General features: G+C 40.1%; 1 protein-coding gene across 2 annotated transcripts in view; it reads left to right on the top strand.

Annotated features, from left to right (window-relative positions):
* Positions 1-14,908, top strand: part of CNTNAP5 (contactin associated protein family member 5) — a 796,957-nt gene that overhangs the window by 653,908 nt on the left and 128,141 nt on the right. For both annotated transcript variants that reach the window (XM_047084746.1, XM_047084747.1), the window contains exons 15-16: positions 9,397-9,524; positions 9,704-9,874. In XM_047084746.1, the coding sequence (XP_046940702.1) occupies positions 9,397-9,524; positions 9,704-9,874 (299 nt within the window). The remainder of the gene's footprint in view (positions 1-9,396; positions 9,525-9,703; positions 9,875-14,908) is intronic.

The raw sequence follows: 14,908 nt of genomic DNA on the forward strand, positions 1-14,908 counted from the left end.
TCTTGATTTTTTTTTAAATTTTAGGAGCTCATTTTCATAAAATAAATCCATTCTATTATATACTTACTATAAAAACTCAAATGTTTCAGAAATATTTAAGCAAAAAAGTAGAATCTCCTTCCTCACCACCACTTGGAATCCATACTTGTGCTCTGTATATATAATCTGACACCTAAAGATAATAGTTGGGCACATAAGGTACTTCTACATATAAATATCTTCCTATGTGTATGTCATATTCACTAAATGTGAGATCATACTGGGGTGCTTGGGTGGCTCAGTCAGTTAGGCGTCTGACTTCAGCTCAGGTCATGATCTCGCAGTACACGAGTTCGAGTCCTGCATGGGGCTCTCTGATGACCGTGCAGAGCCTGGAGCCTGCGTCAGATTCTGTCTCCCTCTCTCTCTGTCCCTCCCCCCACTCAAAAATAAATCAACATAAAACATTTAAAAAATGTGAGATCATATTAAACATATTATTCTGCAGCTCACTTTTCTCACATAAAATATGTCTTGGAGAGCTTTTACTTGGCATCATTAAATAAGCATGAAAACAAGTATATCCTGTCCATTTTAATAGCTGCAAAGTATCCATAGTATGTCTGTATCATAAGTTATTTTACCGTTCCTTTATGATAAACTTTTTCCTTGTCAGTGACTTTTCACTCTTAGGGAGAAAAAACGCTGCAGTGAACATTTTTGAGTCTTGATTTGCAAGACTCTTTGAAAATTATTATTTCTACTGCATAGACCCTTAACTTAAAACTGTCAAATTATCCACTTTTCTATTTTGGTAGGTGTGGCCAAATTGCCAAAGGGACTTAGGATGTTACCCAGACCACAAAGGGGATCAGTTCAGATCTGGACGCCCTGACTCTGGGGGACATGCTCCTCTACCTGAGGAGGAATATGCAGAACTCAGTAGAGGTAAACATGGCCACAGAGAGAGACACCAGGTACAACTTCTTTTTGCTCAGAACTTGCTGGACACCTTAACCAAGTGTGGACAGCTGTGATGGGCCCCAGGTGATAATGAGTTCCTCTCCACTTCCTTGTCTCTGCCTTGGTCATTTCTGCCATGACTGGTATTGCTTCTGAGGTCCATGGGGACTCTGTAGGCTAACTACAGATAAATCCTAGTGTTTTCTGCATTTTTCTCAAACTGTAGAGTCTTCATCATTAAGAACAGGAGGAGCAGGAGAAAAAGAGTAGGAGAGGGAAGGAGGAAGAGAGAAAATAGCTCTATCTCCTTTGCAAATCTGCCTTATAGATTTGCAGTAAAAATAGCATGAACTAATACCCATAATACACCTGGAGCACACAACTGGGGTGCCTGGGTGGTTCAGCGGGTTAAACAGCCAGCTATTGATTTTGGTTCAGGTTGTGATCTTGTGATTCGTAAGATTGAGCCCCACACCGAGCTCTGTGCTGACAATGTGGTGCCTGCTTTGGGGTTCTCTGTCTTCCTCTCTCTTTGTCCCTACCCTTTTCACACGCTCTCTCTCTCTCACTCTCTCTCTCTGTCTCAAAATAAATAAATATACCTTAAAAAAAAGAACACACAATTGTAGCTACCTTTGCTGGCAGCACCCTCATTTTCTGGATATAAAATGTAATTTATGTCTAAGTAACACTTTATTATGTAATGAGATGATCAAATCCTGGATTTGTCATTTAAGTAACTATACAGCCTAAATCATTTAGCCTCTCTGAGCTTCAGTTTCCTATTTTATTTAAAGGAAAGAAAGAAAGAAAGAAAGAAAGAAAGAAAGAAAGAAAGAAAGAAAGAAAAGGGGGAGGGAGGGGAGGGGAGAAGGGAAAGGAAGGGAAGGGAAGGGAAAGGAAGGGAAGGGAAGGGAAGGGAAGGGAAGGGAAGGGAAGGGAAGGGAAGGGAAGGGAAGGGAAGAGAGAGAAAGAAGAGAAGAGAAGAGAAGAGAAGAGAAGAGAAGAGAAGAGAAGAGAAAAAAGAAGAAGCATATCTCTGGTATCTCTGTTGAGTCCTGGCTGAGTTAGCAGTAACTTCTGCATCTAGCTGATGTGCCATGTATTTATTTCTCAAAAATTTGTTAGTCATCATTTTTATTATTTTCTCTAGTTTTCAGTGTCTTAAATGGGAGGAGGCAATATTGATTTATTGAAGTTAATTTCTAAGAAAAAATACCTACATCTATGTCATAAAATAAATAGAATTAAGTAGCACACTGGAACACTCATAGGTGAAATGAGGAAAGAACAATGAAGGCCCCTCTCCCCAAAGACAGGGCTGCCCTCTGAAAGTTCACTAGTTAAAATCGTCCTGTAATGGATGGGTCTTCCCGCAACAGAAATAAACCAAGAGATTGCTTGTAAATGTGTAACCGAAGAGTTTGTGGGCTCCCAGAACTCCTGTCAAGGTGACCCCCGTGTAATCTCAGGGAATGCAGGGCTGGAAAATGATTGCAAATTAGTAAACTGAAACCTAGTCAATTGAATTGTATCTGGTGTGGAGAAAGCCTGTGTGAACGGAATGGGGATGGTCAGCCGGAGACCCACGAGGGCAGCTCAAGGACTCAGGGTCAGTGCTCTTATTCCAGCATGGTTCAGAGAAGATGTAGGCTAACTGTGGGAAGGAGCAGTGTCCCCAGGCGAAGGAAGGCTACCAGGAGACCAGAGGAGCAAGGTGATGACAGCAAAAGTGTGCTGTTCAAATCCTGGCCTCTCCACTTGAAAATGATGCACCCTAGGAAGTTCGGTCACCTCTGTGAAGCTCCACTTCCTCTCCTGCACAAGGCAGGTGATGATTACAGCATTGTCATAAGGATGTTCTGTGGACTAAATGACAGCATGTGTGAAAATCTACTTTTATGCTCACATGGCCAGGGAAAGGCAAGAGGCAGCTCCCACGTTCACATTCAGTGATAGGAGGCACTCAGCTGAGCCCCAGAGCCAGCAGTAGGTTCTAAGAATAGCAGCCTTAAACTGGAGTAATGCCTCTGACCCCTGGGTCATTTTCTTCAGAACTCACCCTCCACGGGGACGCCTGGGTGGCTCAGTCGGTTAAGCGTCCGACTTTGGCTCAGGTCATGATCCCGATGGCTTGTGAGTTCAAGCCCCACATCAGGCTCTGTGTTGGCAGTATGGAGCCTGCTTGAGATTCTCTCACTCCCTCTCTTTCTTCCCCTCCCCTGCTCGTCCTCTCTCTCTCTCTCTCTCTCTCTCTCTCTCTCTCTCTCAAAAATAAATAAACATTAAAAAAATTTTTAGAAATAACATTCTGTAAAAGGTAAGTGTGGTTTTAATAAGAATTTTATTGTACACTCAACCCTGTTAAATATTTTGGAAGTTGGACCATACCTCTAAGAGACAGAGACCTCTTATCATAACCAACTAACTTTTAAATAAGAGTATGAATCATGGTTCACATTGCTGAGTATGTTTCTGGGAGTCTTATGGTGGAGAATGAGAGCAGGAAGATAGTAGTGAGCTTGACACCAGAAAGCCAGTGTAGGTAACCATCACCAAGGCCTGGGCCAAGACCCTGGAGCTCCCTCTAAATAAAACTGAGGCCTGGAGGGTGAAGATAAGGCAGTTGGATGGACAGACATAAAGCAGGTGAGCTTGGTGGAAGTGGTTGATGAAGAATGAGGGAGGAGTGAGACAAAGAGAGAGAGAAGACCTGTGTGTGTATGGCCTCAGTCACTGGGAGAATGGAGCCGTGTCCTTCACAGGACTGAGTAACACAGACAAGTAGAGGAACAGATCCCTGGAGCAGCGACAAGTGGAGGGGGCTGGGGCATATTCGTTAGAGATGACAGTTGACATCCAAGGAATGTGTTCGGTAGGCAGCTGAAAGACTATGTGTTCATTGTGTCTGTGACGGGAAGGAAGGCAATGCTGTGAAATGCTGCCACAGAGTGGAATGAGTTAGGGGCTGACATATTCATGGAAGTTAGCAATTCAGTGAGCGGGGCTGCCATGGCATGAAAGGAGAGAAGGCTGGTTGGGGGAGAAGAGGGCCAGGAGATAAAGAGGGAGAATGCAGACAGTTCTGTGAAGAACTTTCCTGGCACTAGTGAATGCTACTTCTGTTCATATCCAGAGCAGATCAGTCAAACCAGGCCTCCAAAAATCTCCATCTGTGGTAGTGTTTTCTTTTTTTTTTTTTTAATTTTTTTTTCAACTTTTTTTATTTATTTTTGGGACAGAGAGAGACAGAGCATGAACGGGGGAGGGGCAGAGAGAGAGAGAGACACAGAGTCAGAAACAGGCTCCAGGCTCTGAGCCATCAGCCCAGAGCCCGACGCGGGGCTCGAACTCACGGACTGCGAGATCGTGACCTGGCTGAAGTCGGACGCTTAACCGACTGCGCCACCCAGGCGCCCCTGTGGTAGTGTTTTCTTAATTAATTTTATACTCATAGAATCTTGAGGGTCATGAAAATTTCTTAATAATAAGGTAATATTGGGTGGACTTTGGCTGTATTCATATACCCAGTCCTGGTTTTGTTTTCTCCCATCTATTTGAGAAGAGCACTCTGGTTTCAAGTTTCTAGAATGTTTTAGAAGAACTATAGTTTCTGACATGTTTAAATATTTGCAAAATTGTCTTGTTTTGCCCCTCATGTTTCTTATGCTGGGAATGGAAAACAAGCCTCCAGACATGTTCTGGTCAGCATAGGGAACAGGGGAATAGATATGGCCTCCTGGTGTGGACTTGCATATGTGGCCACAGTCGATGCTTGCATTCACTTTTTTGACAACCAAGTGAGAGCCAACCTTCAGTCTAATCCCCTATGTCATTTTTATTAGGAAGTCTTAAGAATGAAGACCAAAGGGAAATAATTGCCTTAACCAAAGTTAGGGTGGAATTACTGGCAAGCATCAATACAGTTCTTCAGACTTGCAAACTTGCTCATGGGCATTTAGTTGGCCATTCTTCCCACCCAGCCATGGAAGATGAAGGGCATTATGTCACCAGCTCAAGGGAAGGGTGTGCTGAGGGTCTTGAGACTGATGCACTCAGATTCACGCACAAGGGCTTCAAAGTTAGCTGGGGCCTTAAGTTTTTGCATAATTTTCTAGATTTTTCTACCTTATGCATAATGATATTTATTTATTTATTTATTTATTTATTTATTTATTTATTATTTTTCTTTGGAGTGACTGAAAGCAATAACAATGTAAAAAGGAAACAAAAATCTCTCTTGATAGGTTGCGTTACCCAAATGACTCTACTAAAAGCAGCTTACCGAGCAGAAGTGAACTAAAATTGGCTGATGAAAAAATAAATGACAGCATGTGACTTTTCACCATATTTTACCCCAGTGATTCACTAAAGAAATCAGTGGCCCCTTTTTGCCTCTGCAATTCTGAATTTGGTAAAATCCCAAGATGCAGATAATAAAAGGAAGGGGAGACCACATTTCCTCTTACATGTCCTTTCATTGACCCTTGTGTGTTTCCTGAGGACCACATGTCTGTCCTTTGTACCCTTGCAGCCTCCAGAAGCTGGAGTCACTGACTGCCTTCTGCTCATTCATGCCAACCGTGAAGCTCCCTTTGTTATTTTTCTTTAAAAAATTCTTTTTATTTCACTTTTTTAAAATTTCAAAACTTACAGGGAATTCTAATAATTATTGAATCCCCACCTTGTGTTAGTGTGTGGTTTTATATATGTTATCTCCTTCCATTTATATAGTATCAAATTGGTATTATTAAAAAAAAACAAATTGATATTATTATCCCCATTTTAGAGGTAAGGAAACTGAGGCCCAGAGTGACCTCACTGACATTTTATAACTAGTGTCTTGAGACACATGGATTCAACCCATAACAGTCTGGTCAAAATGGCAGTGCTTTTCCACTACAACACAATGGCTTCTGCACTTATAAAGTACTTAAGTGCCCTGTACCCTTAGGAATAGGTTCGCATATTGTTCCAAAGGAAGACAAAGTCTATAAAATGTGTGCCCTTAAGAAGGTAAGTTCAAACAAAAGAGAAAGGAAAACAAGTCAATGTGTGGAAAGAAATGTATAGCTCTAGACTCCCTACTTATCACTAGGTACCACCCTAATTTGTATCACTGGGTATCATCGTATGGTTAAAATCCACCACCAAAGCCCCCAGGTATCCTACCCATTGATGCTTTGAAATCATACCTATCACTCACAAATTGAATTAAATCCACTTTTCTTCTCCCTGTGACATTAGGAGCATGAATAAATACGCAAAATATTGTTGACACCTAGATTGCTCATAGTCTGCACACAACCCTCACCTGCATTTTATTGGCCAGTGCAGTGTTGGCTCCCACCATATCCTTCCTTCCTTCCTCCCTCCCAGTCACTTTCTTTCTTTTTCTTTCTTTCTTTCTTTCTTTCTTTCTTTCTTTCTTTCTTTCTTTCTTTCTCTCCTTCTTTCTTTCTTATAGAATTTTAAATCCTTTGTCAAGGTTTAAAAATTGAGAAGTTTTACATTAATATTCCAGTCTGACCCACTTGTTTTACATTCATGAATATCATTATTACTTGTTATTAATGGATTCACTGTCTCCTTTAGCCAGAACATCTGTTTTCGACCAGTTTTCCTCTCTCTCTCTTGAACGTATGTGTCAGGTTCCATGTATTATCTAACACAAAACTGGCTTCACTCATTTTTATTACTTATTTGGCCCTTGTAGGGAATTACTCATTTGGCCCCTGTGTCTATCATAATTCAACAACTTTGGAAAGCAACTTCTTTTTTTTTTTTTTTTTTAGTTGTCAGATTAAAAAAAAAAACTCATTTTTGGTATTGTGTTTTGCATCATCAAACTTTTTTCTCTGTTATTTGGAAGAGATTTTTATCCTTAGAGTGCTATTTCTTTATTACAGCACTTTAACCCAGGACATCAAATTGAGGCAGACAAGGTGTCAAGTGTGTGAGGGAGGCAGTAGTTAGCATTGATTGACAGGCTTCAGAATCAAACATTTTCACCCTGAAAATGAAAGTGGAGAGAAAATCCTAAAGCAAAATGGTTTCTCCAGGGTTGCATATGTGTTTGTCTGTATTCTACTTTGACTATGTGGAATTTGCTTTGAATTCTCTGCTTGAAAAGATATTGGAGTATGAAGACTCAAATTTTATTCTGTGTCTTTGTAACATTCATAGAAATCCTTTGAAACATAAACTAAAGTCTTATGCCCGGCCCTTTGAATGGCCTCTAAATATGGTACTCAAATAGTAGAAAATGGATTAGTGCATTTCTTTACCTTTTTGGCTACTTGACCTGAAGGGTATGTGTGCAGGTGAATATTTCATTTATTTATAACCAAGATGGATTGGTAGGTTTTTCTCCAAATCTCGTGAGTTGGATGCCAAAACTTAACATTTAATTTTCTGTAGTGTTTTGTATAGTAGGCGATATTCAATACAGAATCATAGCTGGAGGTGTGAAAAAATGGATTGACTTGTCTGAGGCTGCAGAAGGTTCAGGGACAAAGATAAGAACTAAAATGAGTATTACCACCACCATTTCTGAACAGTTACCATAGCTCAGGCACCATGCTAAGTGACTATATGATCTCATTTAATTTGTTCAATAACTCTGTGGTATAGACTTTATCTCCATGTTAAAATTGAGGACTCCATGGAATCTCAGAAATAAAATGATTTGCCCAAGTTAAAACAGCTAGGAACTGGGGACTTGGGCTTCCAGAACCAATCTGTGTGCTTCTAAAACTATGTCTTTGAAGCATTACATCACATTACTGCTGCCAGGCTTCCCAGTTAAGAATTTGGGATACTGTTTTCTTGGTCTCTAAACTCAGAGATGTACATGCTATACAATGCTAATGAAATATAACATTGGTTTTGAGTGTGTTTTGAGTGTTTTGTTGACTTCTTTGTGACTACAGAGAGACAACCAGTATGAATCTGCTTCTTTGTGTTGTTGTTACTTTGCCTTGAATGTTGGTGCACGGTTCTGGGTCTCCCAGTTCCCAGGCACAGGCAAGATGATCCATCCAGTGCTTAACTGAGGTTGTATAGGTGGAAAGTCCAGCCCACTCTGTGGGGTTCTCAGACTGCCCCCATAGGATTGAGTTTGGCTTGCCATTTTAAGTTGGTAGCATGCCTGATGGATGAAGCATGGACATGAAAAATGCCCCATCATCTTTTCTAGCAGGGAACCTGATGCTCAGATCAGTAAAATGGAACAAGACCATAACGCAGAGTTTGCCTTGCACGCTTAAAAAGGCTATTGAAGAATGTTGGTTACTATCTCAAGACTCGCTGTGGTATAAAACATTTTGTATTTTTTTTGCCCCGTCTTTCAGAAATTTCAGTCTTTTGTTAGTCATGAGCTTCAAATTATCATGTCAGGATGAAATACACAATATACAGGCATCTTCAAAGTCTTAAAATATATGTGTATACATATATGTTAAATTTACACCAGGCTATTTATGGCACGCTTGTTAAATTTAGATGCAGGATAGATACCGAGCATGTGACTGAGCCTCTGCCCCTTGTGTCCTGTGAACTTAGGCAAGTTATCTGATGTCTCTGAGCCTCAGTTTCCTCATCTGTGAAGGAAAATAATGGTACCCACTGCATAAAGGTGCTGTCTGGGAAAAAAATATCCGCTGGTATGTTGCTGGCTCAAAATATTCATTCAATGCCAGTTTCTTACCTACACTTTTATTCTCTCAGTTATTAAATGGTTTGTCCTTACCATGAGTCAAAAAACACAGCTTTAAAAAAGGGAAAAACAATAGCTTCATCCATTTATTTTTAACTTTTTTTTTTTTTTTTTGCCACAGGGTGACTAGTTAGTTCTCCAGCTGCATAATTAACAAAGACAAAGCCCAAGCCCTTAACTACCAACATCTTTAAAACATAGAGCACAATGAAAAGCAATAAACCAGTAACTCTAGAGACTTGTTTTTACCTAGAGTTAAAAAGGTGATAAGAAACATCCCAAGCTGATCAGAATCTGGAGGCAGGAGGCTGAAACAAGTCCTTGGAGTGATTTCAAGTGGGATTTGTGGCCCCTATTTCAAGTCAGTTACTGAGCTACCCAATCTCTTTGTGGCAAGAGAGCCAATGTTTGATGTTACATCAGCACTGCATCGTGCAGGTGGGGTGCTGTTAGCTACAGCAAGCCACAGCAAGCTCTGTAAATTACCTGTGTTTCTGGAAAGACTTAGGGAAAATGTAAATGCCACTGGTTTTTGGAAGCTGGCCAAGGATTTTGTAATTAGCATTCCAGTCTTTTGCATATGCTTATGAGATGAAGAGCCTTCTGTCTCCCCCATCCCTGCCCCCACCCTGCTGCTACAACCACCCAAATCACCTCAGAAAAGAAGACTCTTGGAGAAAGAGTCCCTACATAATCCACATTTTCTCCTCTTTTTTTCTTAAATTTATGTTTTGCAGGACAAATGATACTGGCTTTCTTTCCTTCAAAGACCACTTGCCTGTCACTCAGATAGTTATCACTGATACCAACAGATCAAACTCAGAAGCTGCTTGGAGAATTGGTCCCTTGCGTTGCTATGGTGACCGTGAGTACTAAATGGAAAGAAGCTTTCTCTCTTCATTACATAAGCACAAGATGTTTTTATTCCCTTATCCCTTTTCCCTGCAGTGTCCCTCAGTCTTGAAAATTATTCACATGCCCATTGCTTTTCTCTATCCCATTCCAAAACAATGAATCACGCTTAAGGATTTTTTTCATTTGCAGGGCACTTCTGGAATGCGGTATCATTTTACACAGAAGCCTCTTACCTCCACTTTCCCACCTTCCATGCGGAGTTCAGTGCTGATATTTCCTTCTTTTTCAAAACCACGGCTTTATCGGGAGTTTTCCTAGAAAACCTTGGCATTAAAGATTTCATCCGACTTGAAATAAGCTGTAAGTGCCCTCATTTATGAATTTAATGTAATGCCAACAGAAGTTCGTGTGTTATCTTCACCACTAACAACTAGTACATGTGGATACTATCAGATTAATAACTCTGGACATTTGTAAAAATAGCCATGATAATTTCTGGTTCCTTCTAATGCTTTTTGTTTCATTATTACCTATCGGTATTTAGCTGTTCTCTCTTCAAAATAGGGCATTCTTTGGGGCGCCTGGGTGGCTCAGTCGGTTTAGCGTCCTACTTCCACTCAGGTCATGGTCTCGGGATTCACCAGGTTCAAGCCCCACCCCTGGCTTTGTGCTGACAGCTCAGAGTCTGGAGCCTGCTTTGGATTCTGTGTCTCCCTCTCTCTCTACCCCTTGCCCACTCACACTCTGCCTCTCTCTCTCTCTCTCAAAAATAAATAAACATTAAAAAATTTTCAAAATAGGGTCGTCCTCAAATTTCCATAGGTACCTATTACAGTGTCCTTTATCTGTCCAGGAGTACTTCTCACCTTTGACTTTAACCTTCCACACCCCAAAACTTTTTCAATACAATTTCCATGGGAAGCTGAATGTGTTCTTATTGTGCATTCTATTCACATTTGGGGTCTACTTTTTTTTTACTGTACTTTTGCTCTGAAAGTGATTTCCTGATTTATTTCCCACCATTAGGAGTGTGTGACTATCCAATCAGAATCCCCATTGTTTCTCTACCACTTGTACCTCCTAAATTTTACCCCAGGACGTGGCTCATTTTCTAACATCCCATCTCCTATATACAAGTTGTATTCATTAATGATCATAAAGCTAAATGAAAACTCATAGAAATGCAAATGGCAAAATGTGCTAATATTGAACTCCTGTATGTTATCATGCCAATCAAAATTTCCAATACAAAAAAGAAAAGACAATGTAGTACATGAAAATTTTCTAATTTTAAAGCAAAAAGGGGGAAAACATCCCTGTGTATTGCTTTGTTCCGGTAATAGTCATATTCAAATGTCTGTTCATTTGACTTTATTTCTGCAAATTTGTGGATGACTTCATCAAAACTGATTATCTTCACATGTGCATGTTCAAAACAGTATAATCAGATTTGTCCATCTATCTTCTCTTATACTGATCAAAGAATACTTTTACTAATTTTAAATGAAAAAAATTTTTATTTCTCATCAAGCAACAGACATGTAAATTTTAGGAAAGGTTTTAAACATAAAGATAAGCTTCATAGAGGGGCACCTCTGTCGCTTAGTTGGCTGGGCGTCTGACTCTTGGTTTCGGCTTAGGTCATGATCTCATGGTTCGTGGTTTCCAGCCCCGCGTCGGGCTCAGCGCTGTAGGTGCGGAACCTACTTGGGATTCTCTCTCTCTCTCTCTCCCTCTCCCTCTGCCCTTCCCCCACTCTCTCTCTCCCCCTCTCTCTGAAAATAAATAAACTTTAAAAAAATTAAGTTTGGTAGATATTCAAAAAAATATTTTATTGACCATAAATTCCAGGAGTTGCAATTCTTTCTACGTGTTTTCTTCAGAATCAATTCTAACAGCTTTTAGATATCTCTGCAATCATTAAAAAAATCCACTAAAAATTTTGCCTGGAAAATCCATCACAGATCACTATTCTATTTGGTAAAATCTCATAGAGTTCCTAAAGGTTTGTTGTTGCTCAAGCTCTCCTGGGTGCAGTTTGCGTCCACAAGGCCTGTGATAATGTGTATTTGTGTCTTCTAACAGTAGTTTTGAGTTAAACAATGATCGCACGATAATTGTAAAAATGAGAAATGAGAAGCTGAATTCTTACTTTTAAGACTAAGCACATATGTTTAAGTCTGCATGTTCAGGAGCCAAAGGTATATCTGGAGTTCTCTGCATTAACTTCCCTCTTGAATATAATATTTATTAAGTGGTAAGTAATAAATGTGCTATTTGAAGCTTACATATACATTATTAAAAATTCATACTAACATCAGCATTTGTTAGAACTTAGACCAAAAAAAGGTTTTTTTTGGAGGAGGAATTTTTTTTTTCCCTGAGATTGTTTAGAATTGCTGTTTTTGGTTGCTTTTGCTGGTTTTCCAATTTTCTATACTCAGTGACTGCCCCCCCCAACTTACTTCTTCTAAAAGAATGGGCTGTTCCCATCATCTTGCTCTTGTTATGCTCATGACTGTAACTTGCACTTGTCATTAGATGCCTCATTTTTCTGTTGTGTCTGAATTTTTTTTAATGTTTATTTATTTTTGAGAGAGAGGGAGAGAGAGAGAGAGAGAGCACAAGCGGGGGAGGGGCAGAGAGAGAGGGAGACACAGAATCTGATGCAGGCTCCAGGGTCTGAGCTGTCAGCACAAAGCCCCACATGGGGCTCAAACTCACAAACCGCAAGATCATAACCTGAGCTGAAGCTGGACACTTAACCGACTGAGCCACCCAGTCGCCCCTCATTTATCTGTGTCTAAATGGATGCTTTCTGTATTTGATTAAGGCAACTGACCCATATTCAAATAATGATCTGACTGCATGAAATACCCTTGAAAGTAATGTCTTAGCAACAGAAGCTTGGAAATTTCAGAGCTTTAGGAAAAGAGCACAAGTGCTAGCTGGAAGAGATGACTGAGGTGTTTGCACCAGTCCTTTCAAATCACCAAGCAGCTAAGTGTTTCTTTTGCAGTTATAGCACAATACGTACAAGGAAAGAGATCTTCTTAATTGGTAGTTTTAACCTCCTTTTACTCCAACAATTTAGACTATTAATGGGAGGAAGCTCTTGTGGCTTTAATGTGAAAGAAGATCTCTCATATCTAACTTGGCCAGGCTCTGAAAATGTGGAGTTGAGTGCCAACCATTGCATAATATGGATATAATAACCTCAATGTAAATTTAATAAAAATCAGACCCCGAGGCCTTTTGATTCATTAAAGCAGCAGCAAATGTCATGGCATATTATCACAAGGTAATGAGCAATGATTTAGTGTTAATTACATTTCAGTGTCCAATTTGTTTGTACTTTCTGGTACTGTATTTTGTCCTTTTGGTTGTATAGAAATGTTGAAATGCAGGTGGTATTAAATTTGGTGAAAATTTTAAAATCTATTGCCATGATTGTTTGCTGTACACTTTTTCACCAGGTTGAAGAGCATATATGTTTTGGAAACAAGAATTTATATAAAAATTTTAAAGTACAAGACTTCATGATTTTCAGAATATTTTATTTTATTTTATTGTTATTATTTAAAAGGAAAAAAAATTGGGGGCGCCTGGGTGGCTCTGTTGGTTAAGCGTCTAACTTCAGCTCAGGTCATGATTTCACAGTCCATGAGTTCAAGCCCCGCATTGGGCTCTGTGCTGACAGCTCAGAGCCTGGAGCCTGCTTCAGATTCTGTGTGTGTGTCTCTCTCTCTGCCCCTCCCCCATTCATGCTCTGTCTCTCTCACTCTTAAAAATGAATAAATGTTAAAAAAAATTTTAAAGGAAAAAAATTGAAAGGAATCTTGCATTTCTTATTAATAGCTGCGATCATCCTATACCTTTTCTGCAGATAGAATGTTCACCCTAAGGGGTTCATGACAAGATACTTCTACAGATCAGCTACTTATAAAGGAAATGGTCTTTAAACACATGAAGTGGCTCAGAATAGATTTCTCTTCCATCCCCAAGGAGTGTTCCTCTATAACTATCTGAACAGAAGCTTCCAAAGTTGATAAATCCATGTTGTTCGACAGGGAACAAGAAATGTCTGTGAAATTTTCAATCCATTTCTTTCTGGGGCACTTCCAGCTAACACCTGTGAATTTTGTAGTGTTGACATTAGTCCGTAGTCTAAAAGAAGCAAGACATTTTACAATGTCCTCAAGTCTTATTAGTGCATCTATTTCAAATGAGACTAAGAAAAAAAAATCAGCTGTTTTGGCCGTTATCTCACAATGGCTGTGCCCGTGGAAATCAATATTTTGGAGTAGGTGAGGAAGAGCAGAAAGAAATGGCTGTTGAGAGTCGAGGGGGCCATATTGCTTGGAACCCCATGTGGATTCAAACTGCCATTACTCTGTTTAATTGTGAGCATGTCTGTCACCCCTTTAGTGGTTACTTGTGCAAAATGGGGTTTATGACACCCATATGCAAATCAGACATATTTGGCTACAATTAAAAGAAAACTCAGGGGCGCCTGGGTGGTTCAGTTGGTTAAGCATCGGACTCTTGATCTCAGCTCAGGTCATGATCTCAATGGTTTGTGAGTTCAAGTCCCATGCCAGGCTCTGTGTTGAAGGTGCAGAGCCTGCTTGGGATTCTGTTTCTCCCTCTCTCTGCACCTCCCCCATTCATGTTCTCTCTCTCAAAATAAATAAATAAACTTAAAAAAAAAGAAAAAGAAAAAAGAAAACTTGATCTGAACTGGCAGATACAAGAATGGGAATTCACTGGTACTGAAACATGCGACTAAGTCCAGAATTGGTGGGGCACTTTATTTCTGGTTGGATTCATCAGTTTAATAATGTTACCTGCGGTTTAATTTATTTCTCTTCTTGCACTGACTTGTGAATATCTTCCTCAGTCTAAAGCTACTGCACCCTCATGGGAGGGCTACATTTCAACTGGTGGGAAATCACTTCTTTGCCAGCTATCCACACAATCCTGCTGATAGGCAACTTACTTGACCCCCTATGACCAATGCCTCTGGCCATGAAAGGAAAGATTGCCGAGTGGTTTTTCTAGGGCCCACCTTTACACCTGGAAGGGGGACTAGCTTTCCCTAAAGACTATAAAGGAGGAAAAATAATTTCCTTCTTAACTTTTCAGTTCTTGGTTGAGACCCCTGTAATAAAAGAGTGACAAGAGAAAACAAACGAAAGTTTATTGACAAGCGCACATCGTGTGTTCATGGGAGTCGTATAGAGAAAAATGAGTAACTCAAAGCGGTAGCTTAGAACTGCAGCTTACTGGGGTGCCTGAGGGGCTCAGTCATTTAAGATTGCAACTCTTGATTTCAGTTCAAGTCATGATCTCGCAGTTTCATGAGTTCAAGCCCTGCATTCGGCTCTGCACTAG

The sequence above is a fragment of the Lynx rufus genome, unplaced genomic scaffold (genome assembly GCF_022079265.1).
Source record: "Lynx rufus isolate CCGP_SWC_20201006 ecotype Redwood Valley unplaced genomic scaffold, mLynRuf1.p SCAF_2, whole genome shotgun sequence".
Lineage (NCBI taxonomy): Eukaryota > Metazoa > Chordata > Mammalia > Carnivora > Felidae > Lynx > Lynx rufus.